The 17,538-nt window shown below is 34.7% G+C and overlaps 1 protein-coding gene across 5 annotated transcripts in view; it reads left to right on the top strand.

Annotated features, from left to right (window-relative positions):
- The window catches only part of FSD1L (fibronectin type III and SPRY domain containing 1 like), a 73,640-nt gene that overhangs the window by 49,111 nt on the left and 6,991 nt on the right, over positions 1 to 17,538 (top strand). For 4 of the 5 annotated variants that reach the window (XM_059141870.1, XM_059141873.1, XM_059141872.1 and 1 more), the window contains 7 exons: positions 651 to 860; positions 2,385 to 2,483; positions 5,308 to 5,437; positions 6,059 to 6,091; positions 9,122 to 9,222; positions 9,660 to 9,911; positions 12,950 to 13,038. In XM_059141870.1, coding sequence (XP_058997853.1) covers positions 651 to 860; positions 2,385 to 2,483; positions 5,308 to 5,437; positions 6,059 to 6,091; positions 9,122 to 9,222; positions 9,660 to 9,911; positions 12,950 to 13,038 — 914 coding nt within the window. The remainder of the gene's footprint in view (positions 1 to 650; positions 861 to 2,384; positions 2,484 to 5,307; positions 5,438 to 6,058; positions 6,092 to 9,121; positions 9,223 to 9,659; positions 9,912 to 12,949; positions 13,039 to 17,538) is intronic. The other variant, XM_059141871.1, reaches the window with a different exon arrangement.

Here is a 17,538-nt window from a genome sequence, read left to right as displayed (position 1 = left end):
TATAAAATTTTAAAAATACATTGAAAATATCTTAAATTACTTTAATCATTGGAGTCAAAGTTTTCTATTTTGTCATTAGTGATTTAATCAATATTCTACAGCAGTTTGAAGTAGGAGATTAAAAAATACTTGTTGAGGAATAACAAGTTAATCTTGGTTCTTTTTTTTTTTTTTTAAGATTTTATTTATTTGACAGACACAGGTCATAAGTTGGCAGAGAGGTGTAGGCAAAGACAGAGAGAGGGGGAAGCAGGCTCCCCGCTGAACGGAGAGCCCGATGCGATGCTCGATCCCAGGACCCCGGAATCATGACCTGAGCCGATGGCAGAGGCTTTAACCCGCTGAGCCACCCAGGCGCCCCAATCTTGATTCTTTATCTTTGGCATGTTTGAATTGCTTTTTGCCAACTAAGATTTTAATAAACTTTGAGTAAGTCTATAAAAAACTTTGAAACATTAATTTTTTTTTAAACAATTTAAATGGAACTTTGAAAAAAGAGTTATTTTGCCTTTATTATGTTAGCCTTTCTCTTAACCTCATTCAGTTGCATCATTCAAAAGCAACACGAAGAAAGCAGTTTGAATGACCAACATAAATATTGGATTAGTACTATAATAAATGAGAAATGGGCCTTTTTTTTTTTTCTTCAGTTCCTAAAGCTCCAGAGATAGATCCAGTAGAGTGTTTGGTGGCTGACAATTCTGTAACAGTAGCTTGGAGAATGCCAGAAGAAGATAATAAGATTGATCATTTTATACTGGAACATCGGAAAACTAATTTTGATGGACTTCCACGTGTAAAGGATGAGCGATGCTGGGAAATAATTGATAATATTAAGGGTACTGAGTATACACTATCAGGTAAAAGGACTGCATTTCATGAATCTCATTCTCAGAAACTAAATGTAATTGTGAAAAATATTTTGAGTTACTTTAAAAGATTAAGTTTCTTTAACCAACCTTACTTTCCCTGTAATTCATTATAAAAGTAAGTTCCTCTTAAAATATCAGGCAAACTTTCATTTTAATTACTTCTGATATTTGTAATCTGGTAAAACAGTGTATGTAAAACAAACATGAAGGGGTGTTCTGGAACCCATATTTCAGAATAGCATTTAATTTTAACCTTGGTTTTATAACAAAACTGTCAATTTTCTAGTTGTACATACCACTGTAATTTCAGTGGTACCATCACTACTATGGTTTTTATCTCTTTATGATTACCTTCACAGTAATACTGAAGAGCTGTGACTTGGTATTAGAAATTTGTGTTAGCCTTTTAAAAATAATTAAAAAGATATTTACACACACACACACACACAAGGTATTTGCACATATAAAGGATGTTGGGTATTTGAAATGGCGAAATGTTTCCAGAGTTCTTCAACACTTGTTATGCATGAGTAGTAATATTACCATTATTGAGCACTTATTATTGGTCAGGAATTGGGCTGAAGTGTATTACACAATACATATCATTTAATCTTTACAATTATGAGGTGGTTTTATCATTTCTATTTTGCAGTTACAAAAACTGCCTCTGTCAAGTTGTTGGCAGTCCTTTAGCTAGTAATTTTTGGACTGAAATTTTAAGGATTTTTTTTTTTTTTAAAGTAATCTCTGCATTCATCGTGGGCTCAAATTTACAATTCTGAGAACCAGAGTTGCATGCTCTATCAACTGAGCCAGCCAGACGTGCCATGGATTGAGATTTTAATCTAGACTTGACTAACTTTAGAGTCTACTATTAATTCCTGTGCTTTAGTTTCTCTTTAAATTCATTTTTCACATAAAAAGACAATGTTTCATAAATATAAAAATTCTTTAGGGTGTCTTCTTTCCAGAAACATGTTGTTTTAAATTGTAACATTTCTCATTGACTAAAATATTACTTTTAACAAGGCTTGAGGGTACCTTTTTATCACTAGGTTTTATTTTTATTTTTATTTTTTTTAAGATTTTATTTATTTATTTGACAGAGAGAAATCACAAGTAGATGGAGAGGCAGGCAGAGAGAGAGAGAGGGAAGCAGGCTCTCTGCTCAGCAGACAGCCCGATGCGGGACTCGATCCCAGGACCCTGAGATCATGACCTGAGCCGAAGGCAGCGGCTTAACCCACTGAGCCACCCAGGCGCCCCTATCACTAGGTTTTTAAAAAATCCACATTGATAAGCTGTATATAATTTATTTCTTTTGAAGAAAGTTTAGATAAATCATGATTCCTCTTATCTGAGGTGTTAACGTTTTAACATAAACATTCACTGTCCTAGAGTAAAGAGAGAGTTCCAAGGAGGGAAAGTGTCTGTTTGAAGGTTCATACTCATACTTTTGGAGTAGATCTCTTCTTTATTTTTCATATCTGAAAACCATTTTCATCTTTTCAGGCTTGAAGTTTGATTCAAAATATATGAATTTCAGAGTACGAGCTTGTAACAAAGCTGTAGCTGGAGAGTATTCTGATCCAGTGACTTTAGAGACCAAAGGTAAGATCATAGGTATTTATACAGCATAAAACCAAACTTAACATCTGAAGTTATTCAAGACTGTGACAGGAAGCGTTTTGTGTTGGTAGTACTTCCCCACTGCATGTGCACATACATACACACATTTGGAATTCCCAGCACTAGGAATTTTAAGATGGGGATATTAGGATTACAGAATTGGTTTTCATTAGTTCATCTTTTATGATGGTGTTCAGATGGGTAAAATAGCCCAAGATGATGGCATTATATTCGCTGGTGGATGTTAGTTTATAAATTGCAATCAAGTACAATACATAGGCATCAGTGAGATTTGCCCACAGATTTCTCAGGGAATGGATTATGGGGAAGTACCATTTCAGTTTAGTTCAAATTCTGTTTTCTTCCTTCCTTCCTTCCTTCCAGAGAAGGTGGGGGAAGGCGTGGATGGAGAGGAGGGAGAGAGAGAATCTTAATAAGCTTAATAAGCTCCACAATGGACGTGGAGCCTGATGTAACCTCAACTTCATGGCCCTGAGGTCATAATCTGTACCAAAATCAAGAGTCTGATCTTAACTGACTGAGTCACCCAGTTACCCATCTGTTTTTTAGACCTTATTCTAGAAAAAAGCATTCTCAGAGTTCTCCATTTGACCATTCTATCTGCATGCTGTGGTATTTAGTAAGTCTAGTCCCACTTGGCTTGGACATGATATCTTTTCTTGCCACTCATGATTCTACCCTTCTCCATCATATTAAACATTAGGGAACAGCCTAAGGATTTTTTTCCTTGCCTTTTTTTTTTTTTTTTTTTAAAGCCTTAGGATTTTAACAAGCAGCTAAGAATTGATGGTACCTTAGAGTTATATTTACTTTTTCTTTCTCTCCAGAATGTAGATATCCTCACATGTATTACCTAATAGCTAATATAGAGGTTAATAAACCCTGTTTGTTTGTTTGTTTGTTTGTTTGTTTGTTTTTTAGTAATTTCTATACTCAGTATGGGACTTGAACTCACTACCCTGAGGTCAAGAGTGTCATGCTCTTCTGACCAACCAGCCAGGCATCCCAATCTTGTTTTCTTAAGGTAGTTCATTCTTGATATTGAAGACTCTCAGATTTGCTTAATCCTAATTTTTTAATAACCTACTTATGAAGCAATTGTTAAATGCCTATTTAGTAACATGCTTATTAAGGATTTTTTTTTGTTATTTGAATTGAAAAACCATATTCTTTCTGTAAGTTCATTTTTGTTTTCATGCAAATTTTGAAAATTTAATAACTTGTTTAATACAGTATTTCTCAGAAGCAGTATGGTCAGTAGATTTGTATTTAGAAAGTTATTTTATAAATAAAGAGAATGAGCAATGGTCAGATGCATAGTTGAAATTAAAGTGCTCTCGAGATGCCTGAATGGCTCAGTCAGTTAAGTGTCTGCCTTCAGCTCAGTCATGATCCCAGGATCCTGGGATCAAGTCCCATATTGAGCCCCTTGCTCAGCGGGGAGCCCACTTCTCCCTCTGCCTACCACTCCCTCTGCCTGTGCACGCGCTTGCTCTCTCTCTCTGACAAATAAATAAATCTTTTTAAAAAGGGGTTTTTACAGAATAGTGAAGGAAAATATTTTTAATTTACTTGGTAAACATTAGGCTCTGTATATAGAATATCTTGTTGTTTGATGATGCATACCTCGTAGATATATTGAAGCTTTGGCTAAATCGAGTAATATCTTTAAGTGAAACGGGGTTGTAAAAGAATATAAGTTCAATGTAATTATCAGAAATTCGAACTTTTGAAGAAAAATATAACAAGCAGATTAGTTGGTAACTATGTAGTAGATGATACCTTGCTTAAGGCAGAGATTCTAGGAATTTCATTTGAGAACATGATGAATTCTGCATTATTCAGCTTAATCAATACATTTTAATGGTTTACTTTCAGTCTCCAAAGACAGAAGGTAATACCTTGTTACACTGATTTCCTAAACTAGCAGTTCTGAGAAAGTCTTCTGAGTAAATAGATAGTTCCCTCAAATAGCAAGTAATTTGAAAAGCATAATTTGTTTCACTTTTTTTATTTTTAAGTTATTTTTAAAAAGTTGGCACTATATACATTAGTTTCAAGTGTACAACATAATGATTCAACTTCTCTGTAGTTCTGCTGTGCTCACTGTAAGTGTAGCTACCATCTGTGACCGTATAATGCCATTCCAGTACCACTGACTATATACCCTGTGTTTTTTATTTTATATTCATGTATGTAGTGTTTTCCCCATGTCTTTGCCATCTAAGTCATCTCTAGTTCTGTAAGCTGGGCCAGTTTCCTTCTGCCCTCAGACCCTATTTCTCTGTGCTTTTAATTCAAAATCACTGGGAGTTTAAATATGAAACTACTAAGTAGTAGAACCTCAGAGAAAATGTGTTTGAGCCAGGCTGTGTTATTTTTTACATCACATCACCTTTTCCGGACCTCAAGTGTACCAGCTTCTCTTCCTATTTAGTCTTAGCAATCAACTGATAATCAACTGATATTCTAACAACAGAAAGTTGAGGTTATTATGTGCTGATGGAGTTTCCAGCAGAAGGAATAGCAGAAACATGAGAGGCCATGCAAGTACATTGTATTTGGTTGGAAGTACAGGATATGTAGAGAACAATAATGGGAAATAAAGAAGGAGTTACTAAATTATAGCCTTATCGTTATTAGCTAAATGCTAGCCTTAGCAATTTGAATTTTATTCTTTATCTACAGTGTTGAATAAATTAAGTAGGAAAATAATATGATACTTGTGCTTCAGAATATGGATATGTTCTATATTTTTTGAAAATTGAAATATTGTTTTGGATAGCACTAAACTTCAGTTTGGATAACTCATCATCCCATTTGAACCTGAGAGTTGAAGATGCCTGTGTAGAGTGGGATCCTACTGGAGGAAAAGGTCAAGAAAATAAAATGAAAGGGAAAGAGAATAAGGGCAGGTAAGCCATTTCATTAGATCTGTTATGTGGACACGTGTTTATACATTGTTTTTTCTTGACAGTGGCTTATGAAATCCTTTCTTTATACATTAGTATGATTTGTGATGGGTTAACACCAAAGTGAGGAATAAAATACTGTTAATCAATTGAATTTGTTTTAACATTTTCATTACTTTTTCTTTCCTAATCCTCTTTTTACACATTTTATTTCAGCATTCCATTTCTTTAAAGTTATAGCTAGAGCAACTTGAACTGCTTAAGAGAGAAGTTCCTGAATTTTAGACTTATGGATCACATGTCTTACCTGAAGGTCTGCACTAAATGACAACTTTAAGCATGTACAGTCCCATTGTCTTGCCACTGCAGCAACCTTATGAACCAAAGAGAAAGTCTTGGGACCTTTTGTTGATGTCAGACTTACTTAGTCTCCAAAGTATGGGAGCCTCTTTCTTTTTTAACAGAGGAAAATTTTGCTCAAACTGAAATAAAGTAATATCACTGTGAGTTAAAACAGTGAATCAAAAATTTTCTCTCAGCAGGCTTTTGATCTAATTTTATTATTAGCTGTTAAATTTAAGTTGTAAAGCAGTCTCTTAACAGTTGCCTATTTTTATCTAACAGTGTCCATGTTACTTCACTGAAGAAACATACAAGGTGATGATCTATGTCTGTCTGGTTCTAGGACTTAGTATATCTAGCTTGGCTGAATAACTTTAATTTTTCTTGTAACCAATAAGCAGAAGCCATTGCAGTGCTTTCATAAGCTAAAATTCTGCTCTTGTAGATTGTCTGTATTGGTAGCTTATGTTTTGAATTTACAGCATTGTAGTCTGCTGCATACTCTTTGGATTATATTGTATATGGTAACAAAACAAAGAGCTCTGCTTTAAAGTCTTTCTTGAGTTATTTTCCCTCATCTGATTTTTTTCTGCATTTACTTATACCTGGCATCTTTCTTGTGCTGTATTCAATATATCTAACATTACAGCTTTGTTTTTATTTGTATTTGACACAAGGCAGGTTTGAAGTGTTCTGTATCGTGTAGTAATCACGCAGTTTCAAAAGCATCAAGGATAAAAAATAAAGGTTATTACTGAAATTATTAGGACAGTGCTCAGAAGGATGAATCAATTCAAACTGCACAACTAATCAGGTGCTAATTTGAAGATACCACATATTTTTACCAGAAACCAGAATGTATTCCCTTTTCAAAATCACTTTCTTTTTTTTTTTCTAGTTTATCTGTTCATTATTAGTGAAAGTGATTTCAGGGTTAGCATATCATAAATTATAAAATGTTTCTGGATTTAATAGAGTATATGAAGTTTCATTTAGTCACTTGGAGATTTTAGATTGCTTGTATTTAGCAGTTCAGATCATATTATTTCTCTTTCTCCTCTCCTTTTTAAGGGTATTTTATGTGTAGGGTGCTTCTGGAATGTTATGTACATTTAATTTTTCCATAAATATTTGTTCACTGTAAGGTGTTAGCTGGATGTGTTGGGGTTATAGGGATAAACAGTGTTCCTGCCTTTAAGATATTTGCCCTAGCTTATGCATATGAAATACGTATCTATAAAAAAAGTAACAGTAATACGAGGTAGAGATTACATGGAATGGTAAGCAAGATCAAGGATTTTAAGGAAGAAAGGTGTCCTGAGCTGCCAGGTTTTAAGGTGGTCAGGACATTGAGCCAAACGGAAGGTAACAATCAAGGCTTTATTCACTTACCAATAGTGCAAGTAAGAGGCCTCAAAGGAAAGGCTGCTAGCTCTCCTCGGTGTTCCATTTTTCCCAACAGAATGGCACTGGGTGAGGGTCAGGTAAATGAAAGCAGATTGCCATTGGTGGTTATCTGGACGACCATCTCACTGCCAAGAGATCCCCAAACAGAATGCTCTTCCTGTTGTTTTATGGACCTGAGACCAAGAAGGGAGAAGAGGAAAGATTAGAAGTGGGAAGTATTGAGATGGAGTGGAGAGTGTCCTCAGACTACATACCTCACCCCTGCCTCCTGGAAGGAGGTCTATACAGAGGCAACTGAAAAGGTTTTGGGGGTGGGGAGAAGTATCTCTGAATGGAGGTGCTTAAGCTAGGAATGCAGATATGCATCTGAGCACTGGGTTGTGGTGGGGGTGGATTGCATCTCCCTTCAGAAGCTGTGGTAAACTAGCTATTTACCAAGTCTGGTACAGGAAAGGTAGCCCTTCTAGGCCTATCACTAAAAGCCATTTGTAATTGGGCCTGAAAGGCTACACAGAGGATTTTGGCCTGGAGCTGGATTCCTCGGAAGAATTATTTAGTCTGGTAAGATCTGGAAAATCTTCATTAACAAAATTTGTAAAATAATTAAAAAGTAGTATTTAGCTTGGTTCTCAAGAAAGTAGAAGAATGCATGCCATTTGGACTTGGATCTAGAGAGGGAGAAACAAAGAGAAAAGGCACTGAAGCAGATTCCCTGAGTTTAAGGAACACTTAGCTGCTACATTTAGCTAAATAGTGCTGTCTGGGGGTGGTGAGAAGGCTTGAAAAGCAGACTGGGACCAAATCCAGAAGAACCTGAAATGCCAAGCTAAGTTGTTTGTAGGCAGTAAGGAGTACTGGAAGATTTTAAAGTAGGCATGTCAGACTTAGGTTTATCTTGTATCAGTGAATGAGATGAATTGGGTGGCAAAGAGATCATTTCAGAAACTAGTAAAACAATTTACAGTGCAGGTAAACAAAGAGTCTTAATTTACACAGTAAAGCTTCAAAGGTATTGTTCTAGAGGAGAGGTGGGAGGATCAGGTTTGACCTAGGACAGCACTAGCTGTGGTACGGCTTGCAAAAATGTTCTTAGGGTTGGAAGTCTAGAGTGCTGCAGTGGAAGAGTCCTCCTTATTTAACTTTTTTGAAATTTAAACTGCCACTCTTAATAGTTACATTTGTTTGTCTTTTCTCCATGCTTTTCCCTTTATTTCTTTACTACTGGTAAGTTACAATTTTTTTTCTTTAATGCAGTGATTCAGTATAATTGAAATGTTTTTAGGCATCTTTGGGTTTTGATTTATTTTGCATTTTTCAGATTTAGTGAAAGGCCTAATACTGTCCTGTTTATCATATCATATAATTTGATGTAAGGGGGGAGATCAAATTGAATCTTGTCCATTTTAGTAGGAGAAATGCTTTATAACATTTTATATAATCCTGTGCATGGATTTGGGCATTTGCTTTTTCTTCCTCTTAAGAAGAAAAGATTCACAACAAAAATACCTGCTGCTTATGAAAAGGTTATTTAGTTTGCATTATAGTCGTATTTTTGCCATTTCAAAATTTAAATTTAACTGCAAGAAATGTAAGCTCTATAATCCATTACCTTTCTTGAGTTCTTTTCTTCTGTTCAGTTCTTTTGTTTTTCTTTCTATCTTGTCGCATTTTGGCATTGTTTCTTATATCAACTGTGTGTTCTTTACATAAGCTTTGTTCAGTCTGCATGATATAAGTGTTCAGCATGCTTTGTGTTGATGACTTCTTACATTTCAGTGTTTATAATTGACAACTCTGATAATAATTCAGATAAAAGTAAAATGGTGTTATTTGTGCAACATAATTAAACATCTTTTCAGAGTTTCATTTCATGATTTATAATTTTAGTTTGTGAAACATTTATAATATAGAATATTTCTTTTTTTCCTGTTTATATAGAAGTGGAACACCATCCCCCAAACGGACATCTATAGGCTCCAGGCCACCAGCAGTAAGAGGCAGCAGAGATCGTTTTACTGGGGAATCATACACAGTGCTGGGTAGGATAAACATCGTCTTCATTGTCAGTTAATATTAAAGACGTCATGGTCACACTCATGGGCTTTCCACTCACTTAGAGCTGGAGTGGCCTGTGTACTGAATGAATATTTGCAAAAGTTTTTGATTACTTTTGGTAGGTTTCAGGTTGTCTAATCATTGATTGCTTCCTTTTACATAGTACTCTATATATATATTATATCTTTTGAGGAGATAGTAAGGAAGAAAAGTTCTAAAGCCTTTTATAAATCAGAAAAATTAGTAGTAAATAACAAGTAAAGTTATAGCAGGTACTCTGCATTTAGTGTCTGTGTGTTAATATGGTATTTTTCTGAATCGTATTTTTTTGTGCCATTTTGTGAGATGAGAGGTAGGTAAAAATCTGTGTGACTCATAAGAAAGAAGTTAGAGCCAAATTTACCTTTCTGATCTTTTGCAGGAGACACTGCTATTGAAAGTGGACAACATTATTGGGAGGTCAAGGCCCAGAAGGATTGTAAATCCTACAGTGTGGGAGTAGCATACAAGACTTTGGGGAAATTTGACCAGTTAGGAAAGACAAACAGTAGTTGGTGTATCCATGTCAACAACTGGCTACAGAACACATTTGCAGCAAAGCATAACAATAAAGTCAAAGCCTTGGATGTTACTGTTCCTGAGAGAATAGGTGTATTTTGTGACTTTGATGGGGGTAAGTTTACTGATTTTCTCATAAGTCATTTTGTCATAGTTGCTTATATTCTAGTACTTTTCATTGGCAATCGTTCATATACAGTTTTCATTATTATGGTGGTCAGGGTGCTTTGATCTACTAGGATTTGATCACAAACATAGTTTCAGCTCTAGAATTGACTGGAAGGGATGTTTGATGTTTGCCTGAAGCGTTATAAAAGCACTCATCTATATATATATATGCTTAATAAGTCTGAAAGAATGATTTCCTTAATTTAGTTTTAAGCATTAAAGTTTTTCTGTCCATTTTAATTCCTACCTGACCTATTTTATTACCTGTAAAGAATGGTGGAGTCCGATTTTTCAAGTTGGAATGGACCTTAGAAATTGTCTAGTCTACCTACTATACAGTTAATATCCTTACAGTTATTTCATCAACTATATCTCATGTAGTTGTCACTCCTATACTTGAAGAACTTTCTAATGTGAAGCTTATTGTCTTGGAAGACAGCTTATTTCACTATTGGATAGTACTCAGTAGTAGAAGGTTTTTTGCAAATTGACTCTGTTTCCTTATAACTTCTGAGACTACTGTCCTTAAATTTTGTCATCTGAAGAAACAAAGAATTATGTTCCCTAATTCACATTTACATGATAATATTTATTTGTTTAAAAACTATTAACGTTAACTTCTTTTGGTCTTTTTCCAGACTGTACATTCTCTCTACCATCAGTCATTTTTCTTACAGCTTAATTTTTCCAAATCTTTATAAGCTGCTATGGTTACACACTATGTCAACATATTTCTTAAAGATTGGTTCTCAAAGTAGGTCATGCAATTTCTGACCATCATAAGACATGTGATTTGGCAACACAATTTCTAGTAATATGACTTAATGACTAGCTTTTTGAACTAGGTATTTGATAAGTATCTTTTCTACTATCATCTATCTATATCTATCTGTCTACATATATATATATATATATTTTTTTTTTTTTTTTGAGAGAGATAATAAAGAGCATGAGCAAAGTAGAAGAAGCAGAAGAGAGAGACTCTTAAGCAGGCCCTATGTTTTAAATGGAGCCCGGCACTGGGCTCAATCTCATGACCCTGAGATCATGACCCAGGCTGAATTCAAGAGTCAGACACTTAACTGACTGAGCCTCCTCGGCACTCCTATAAAAATTTTGAAGATGAAATTGTCAAAGTAGGAGGAAAAGTAATTCCCTAAATACTTTTCTCCAAGTTGACACTTTAAGCTAATAAAATGCAATTTTACCGTTTTAAGTAACATCATGTCCAAATAATTTGCTGAGCCTTCTACCTAGTTACTCAAAAGAGAAAAGTTAACTTTGTCTTGATTTAATTTTGGTGATGACATGTTAGTTTTGCAGCATTCTTTTTATAATTTCCCTGGGGATACATGTTATTATTGACACATTTTTTTTTTCTTTTCCAACTCTCAAAATACCTTTTGCTTATCTTCTTCTGTCTCTTTTCTCATACTCTGTGGTTCCTCAAAGTGAGAAGTGTAATTGCTAGCCTAGCGCATAGGGTGCAGGAAGGAGTTGTAATGTAGGATGGAATCTGATTCTGAGAGCCTTGAATAATAAGAGGCTTGATTTTTTTATAGTAGTCGAGGGAAGGGGGTTTTTGTGCATTTTAGAAAACTGTAGTCATATGATGATAACCTAATTTTAGAAATATTGGAGAGTAAGTGGTTAAATATGGAAGAGATTTCAAATACAGGGTTAAGACTTTTCAGGAGTCAGTCTTTAAGCAGTGCAGGCAGGACCATGTTTATCTTCTTAGGTATTACATCTTTATTGCCTGGCAAGTGCATTTACATGGCAAGCCATTAATAAATGTTTGTTGCGTGATTAGTAGTAACAAGGGCCCGAGTAGTGGGGAATCAGGAGCAATGGATTTGATGGTTCTGACAAGCAGACTTCATAGGACTCAGTAGATAAATATGGTTTGGAGGGCGAACAAAGAAGAGTTGAAGATGACTGAGATTCCAGCCAGTGTGGTCAAGGGGATGGTATGTCATCTGCAGCATAGGGAACATAGTCCTGGAGAAAGATGAGATGCTAGCAGGACAACCATGTGGCATGGCTGGCTAATACTTAGAAATTCAATGTTAGAAGTCAGAAGAGAAGTAGAGCTAAAGCTAAATGTTAGACACAGCATCAGAGTGGCTACTGAAGAACGATTAAATGTTACTGCTCTGCTTTTTACTAACTTTGTGACCATACATAAGTTGCTTAATGTTTTGAGGTACTGTATATAAAGAACGCAGTGCTTTAATGGTAGACATAAATACTAGTTTCTCTTCTCTGTTTGGTGGCAGCTGAGTCATTAAGGAAATATTGTAGAGAGAAAACAGAACCTAGACAAGCATCTACATTCAGAATAGGAGAAAAGGAGACAGAAGATATCCTCAGAGTTAGAGATACCATGGGACAAGAATTTCAAGAAGCAGTAACAGATGTAAGGAGGCCATCAGGTTGGACAGCTAGGTGGTCAGAAAGTTATTTTAGTTGCGTAGTCATGTTGAAAGACAGACTGTGAGGGTATTTTTAAAATTAACAAAGCAGAAGCAATGATAATCATGATTTCAGAGACTGAAATGAGTATGACTGCAAATGTTTGGAAGACAGAGTTTAATAGAATAAGCCTTAAATTATAATAGGATTTTGATATAGAGACTGGTTAGGGTAAAAGTGAGGAAGAAATAGCCTGGTTTTAACTGAGTTAAGGAAACCATTTGTTAAATAATGATAAAACAAATAGTTTATAGTTGAATAAATAGAATAGTGCCAGATTATAGAAGCATTATGGAGATCCTGAAAATCAGGAAAGAAAACTAGATTTGGGCTTTCTCTTAAGCATGTATACTACTGATTTTCAAGTGAGAATTTCTGAGTCTAGTCGTTATAGTTTGTAATTTTAAAAAAGTGCCAAAATACATATTATTACTTGCACTCATGATGATATGTCAGATTTAATTAAATGTTTCTTATAATAAATTAGGTGTGGTTTTTTTTCCCTTTTAGGTCAACTTTCTTTCTATGATGCAAGCTCAAAACAGTTGTTGTATTCCTTTAAGACGAAATTTACTCAGCCAGTACTACCTGGCTTCATGGTTAGTACCTAATTTTTATTTTATTTCGTTTGGCAACTTTAAGGAGAACAATCTTTGCTATATATTTGGGGAAGCCAAACATCTTTTTTTTTTTTTTTTTTTACCATATTCTTCCCTCTTTCCCTAATCTACCTCTCCCAAATCTGTGGTTGTGTCTTTTGGTATTTTTATTGAAGTAAATATTACTACATATAAGTATGTGAATTATAAGAATGCAGTTTGATGACTCTTTATAGGACTGTACACATTTTTGTAACCTCTGTCTAGATCAAGAAACGGAACATTACCAGAACCCCATAAGTCTCCTTGTGCCTCTTTCTAGTGCCTACTGGTCAGGCAGCAAAGTGGTGTTAGTGTCTTGAGTTTTAATACCATGAAATTCATTTTGCCTCCTTTCCAACTTTGTATATCGAATCCTGCAATATCTTTTTGGTTCAACATAATGTTTGTGAGATTTATTTTTGTTCTCTGTGGTGCGGTATTCATTCTTATAGTTTCTCATTGTATTTATATGTACAGTTTTCCATTATGTGACTTTCATCATTTATATATCCATTGGGTTCTTGAGTGGTTTCCCTTTGGGGTATTAGCAAATAGAATAGCTATGAATATTCTTATTCATGTCTTTTGGTAAATGTATGCATATATTTCCATCAGAGTATATAACTGAGATTAGAGTTGCTGGATGATATGGTATGTAATCAACTCTTGTAGGGTTTTTCAAAGTTGTTGGTTATACTAATTTATTGCTAGTAGTATATTAGAGTTTGATTCTTCCACATCTTTATCAACATCTGGTAGTATCTTTTTTAAGTTTTAGTCCTTCTAGGGGGTATGATATATTGAATTGTGGTTTTTCATTTGCACTTCCTTGATGACTAGTGCTGTTAAAAGTATTTTTTTTAATGTTTATTGACTATTTGGTATACTCTTATAAAATAGTTGCTCAAGTCTTTTGCCTGTATTTCTATTGAGTCCTCTTCCTATTTCTTATTGAGTGATCTGGAGTTCTTTAAATACCCTGAGTCTTTTGCCAGATATATGTATTGTAAATTTCTTTTCCCTGTCTTATTGGTGTCTTTTGATGAACAAGAGTTGTTAATTTTAATGTTGCTCAATTTATCAATTTAAAAATTTATGGTTAGCCTTTTTGTGTTCTATTTAAGAAATCTTTTTTCAGGCTGCCTGGGTGGCTCAGTTGGTTAAGCAACTGTCTTTGTCTTGTGTGGAGTTCTGCATCCGGCTCCCAGGTCAGTGGGGAGTCCGGTTCTCCCTCGGCCCCTCCCTCTTCTCCTGCTCACACTCTCGGGTGCGTGTGTGCTCTCCCTCAAATAAATAAATAAAATCTTAATTAAAAAAAAAAAAAAGAATGAAAGAAATCTTTTTTCACCCACAGAGTTAGGAAAATATTCTTGTTTTCTTCTAAAAGCTTTTCCTTGTGCTTTTTTTTTTTTTTTTTATGATAGAAATATTTCTTTTATTTTGTACCTTTAGATGTAGACTGCATTTGCAACACAAGTACAATGTAGAATTGTTATGTTTGGTATGAAGTTGGGGTCAACTTATGTGTCAGGAATTCTTAAATTCCTTGTGGGTATCTGCTTGTTCCAGGACCATTTACTGAGACAATGCATCACCCTTTTCTGCTGCAGTGCAGTGTCATCTTTGTAAAGTACTAGATGACAGTCCACATGTGGTAGGCAGACACACATATATTCAGGCCCACTCAATTTCAGGTTGATTTGTGCAAGGAAAAGTCATGCTTTCTCCATACAAAATGAAACTTGGTTTGAATTTGTTTTTTTATTAAGCAGATGTTTCTGCTTCTTCCAACTCCTTTATCCTCTCTGTAAGTTTGGGTTACTGTGGGGAGTTGTGCAATATAGTCGAGAGCCTCATTATTCTGGCTAGAGCTTTCCGTAATTTGGAGGGCTACTTCTAGAATGGTATATTTCCATTGTAGGGTTGGTGGAATGTTTTATGTGTCTTCTTCCATCATTATCCTGACTGTAGCTTCTCAACTATGAGAAGAAAGTATGCAGGGTATATGTGGGTTTAAACACAATACTTTTAAATCTCACAATTCATAGTGATAATTCACTTTGGATACCCTGAAATCTTAAATTTATAATAACCAAGACTCTTGGTTTTTTCATTAAAAGGTAAAAGTGATCAGTGAATGAAGTTATTCATAGAAAAATACTTAAGGATTTAGAGAAAGTTTTTATTAGTAGTACTTTGCCATAAACCTCTGCTGTATTATGTGTTTTGGGCTGTTTTTCCAAGTAGGCCAATCAGGAACAAATTTTTTTTACCACATGAAGCTCAAAGTAATTTTTCCCCCTACATCTAAAAGGGTCAGTTTTATGTTTGAGTCTTTCTCAAATAGGCATATATTGTGAGTTTATTGCTTTTTATTCCAAATAATTAAGCCATAATTACATTAGTAATTATGAGGAAATGTAATTTCAAACTGGTAGGAATAATTTTTTTCCTTCATTAAAGACTTTATTAACTAGGTAACTTTAATTTTTTGTGTACAAGATTAATTCTCTTTTTAAAAGTAAGCTTTATTGAGGATAATCTATAGGAGTATACAGTTCTTTGGGATTTGACAAATGTATACAGTTGTGTAACACCACTGTAATCAAGACATTGAACATTTCTATCACCCCAGAAAAGTCATCTTCCTTTGTAGTGGACCTCTCAGATCATAATCAGCCCTGGCAATCACTAACCAGGTTTTAGTCTTCATAGTTTTGCCTTTTCTAGAATATTACAGAAAAGGGATTGTTTGGTATGTAGACTTCTGATTCTGTAGCATAATGCATTTGAAATTCACCGATGTTGTGTTTGTCAATAGTCCCTTCTTTTTATTGCTGGTGAGTGTCTGTTTTATTACTGACTGTGTATATACCAAATCTTATTCATCTACTCACCAGTTGAAGGACTTTTGGGTTCTTTCCAGTTTTTGGCAATTTTGAATAAAGGCACTGTAAATATTCGCAAATGCGTTTTTGTGTGAATATTTGTTTTCATGTCTCCTGGGTAAATACCTATGGGTGAGGATATAGATCACTTGAAAGTGCATGTTTAACTTTAAAAGAAACTACCAAAATGTTTTCCAGACTACGTTACTTTTACATTCCTAGTAGCAATATATGAAAGTTCCCCACATTCTTGCCATTATTTGATATTGTCAGATTTTTTGTTGTTCAGCAATATTAATAGGCATGTAATGGTATTTCATTGTGGTTTTAACTTGTATTTTCCTAAGGATAAATGATGTTGAGCATTTTTTCATGTGTACATTTGCCATTTGTATAATTTCTTTCGTGAAGTATCTACAGTTTTTTTTTTTTTTTAGTATTTTATTTATTTGTTTGATAGTGAGAAAGAGAGAGAGAGAGCACACACACAAGTAGGGGGAGCAGCAGGCAGAGGGAGAAGCAGGCCTTCTGCTGAGCAGGGAGCCCGATGCGGGGCTTGATCCCAGGACCCTGGAATCATGACCCGAGCCGAAGGCAGACACTTAACGACTGAGACACCCAGGTGCCCCTACAGTTTGTTTTTTTATTGGGTTACTTGTTTTCTCATTAATAAGTTTTAAGATTTCTTTATGTGTGATGGATATGAGTCCCTTATCAAATAACTGTTTTACAAATATTTTCTCCCAATTTGTGGACTTTCTCATTTTCTGAGCATTTTGAAGAGAAAATTTTCATTTTAATGAAGTCCTTTTTATCCATGTATTTCTTTTATAGATCATGCTTTGCCTAACTCAAGCTTACAAAGATATTTTCTTTTGCATTCTTCCTAAAATTTTTTGGTTTTAGGTTTTACATTTAGATCTGTGATCCACTTTGAGTTATTTTTTGTATATGGTACCAGGTATGGTTTGAGATCTATTTTTTTACATATGGATTCTAAGTGTTCCAGTGCCACTGAAAAAGACTTTCTGAAAAAGGCTAACCTTTCTTTATTGATTTGCCCCGTGCACCTTTGTGCTAGATGTTTTGAGTAAATAGGTTTGGAAATCACTTAAATAATTTCCAAAGAAGTTATATAGTAGGTTTTATAATCACAGAGCTGCTTTTGTGTTTGGGTGCTATCATTACTGAACATGCTAGTTTTAAAAATTTGGAATGTTAATCATACAGTTATGAAATTCACAGGTCAGTACATTCTTTGGTACAATACTGTAATCACTTAATAAATACTAAACACTTTAGGACACAATTGAAGGTTAGAATATTTCAAGAGTTTCTAGAATATTTGAAGAGATTCTAGAAGGTCCCTTGTCTCAAGCTATGTCTGCTGCAAACCAGCATTAAGGATAATTTAACTGATCCATTCTTTCTATTTTAATTCTTTTGAGTCTGTTCCAAATCAGTTATTACTCACCTTACTGAATGGTACCTACTCTGTTTGCAAGCAGAGCACTTTCATCTTTCATAAACTTAAATTTATGGCAATTAATAGACTGACAATATGGTTTAT

This window comes from Mustela lutreola, chromosome 12 (assembly GCF_030435805.1).
Source record: "Mustela lutreola isolate mMusLut2 chromosome 12, mMusLut2.pri, whole genome shotgun sequence".
Classification (NCBI taxonomy): Eukaryota; Metazoa; Chordata; class Mammalia; order Carnivora; family Mustelidae; genus Mustela; species Mustela lutreola.
Note: the sequence above shows the minus strand (reverse complement) of the source record. Positions and strands in the feature narration are given on the sequence as shown.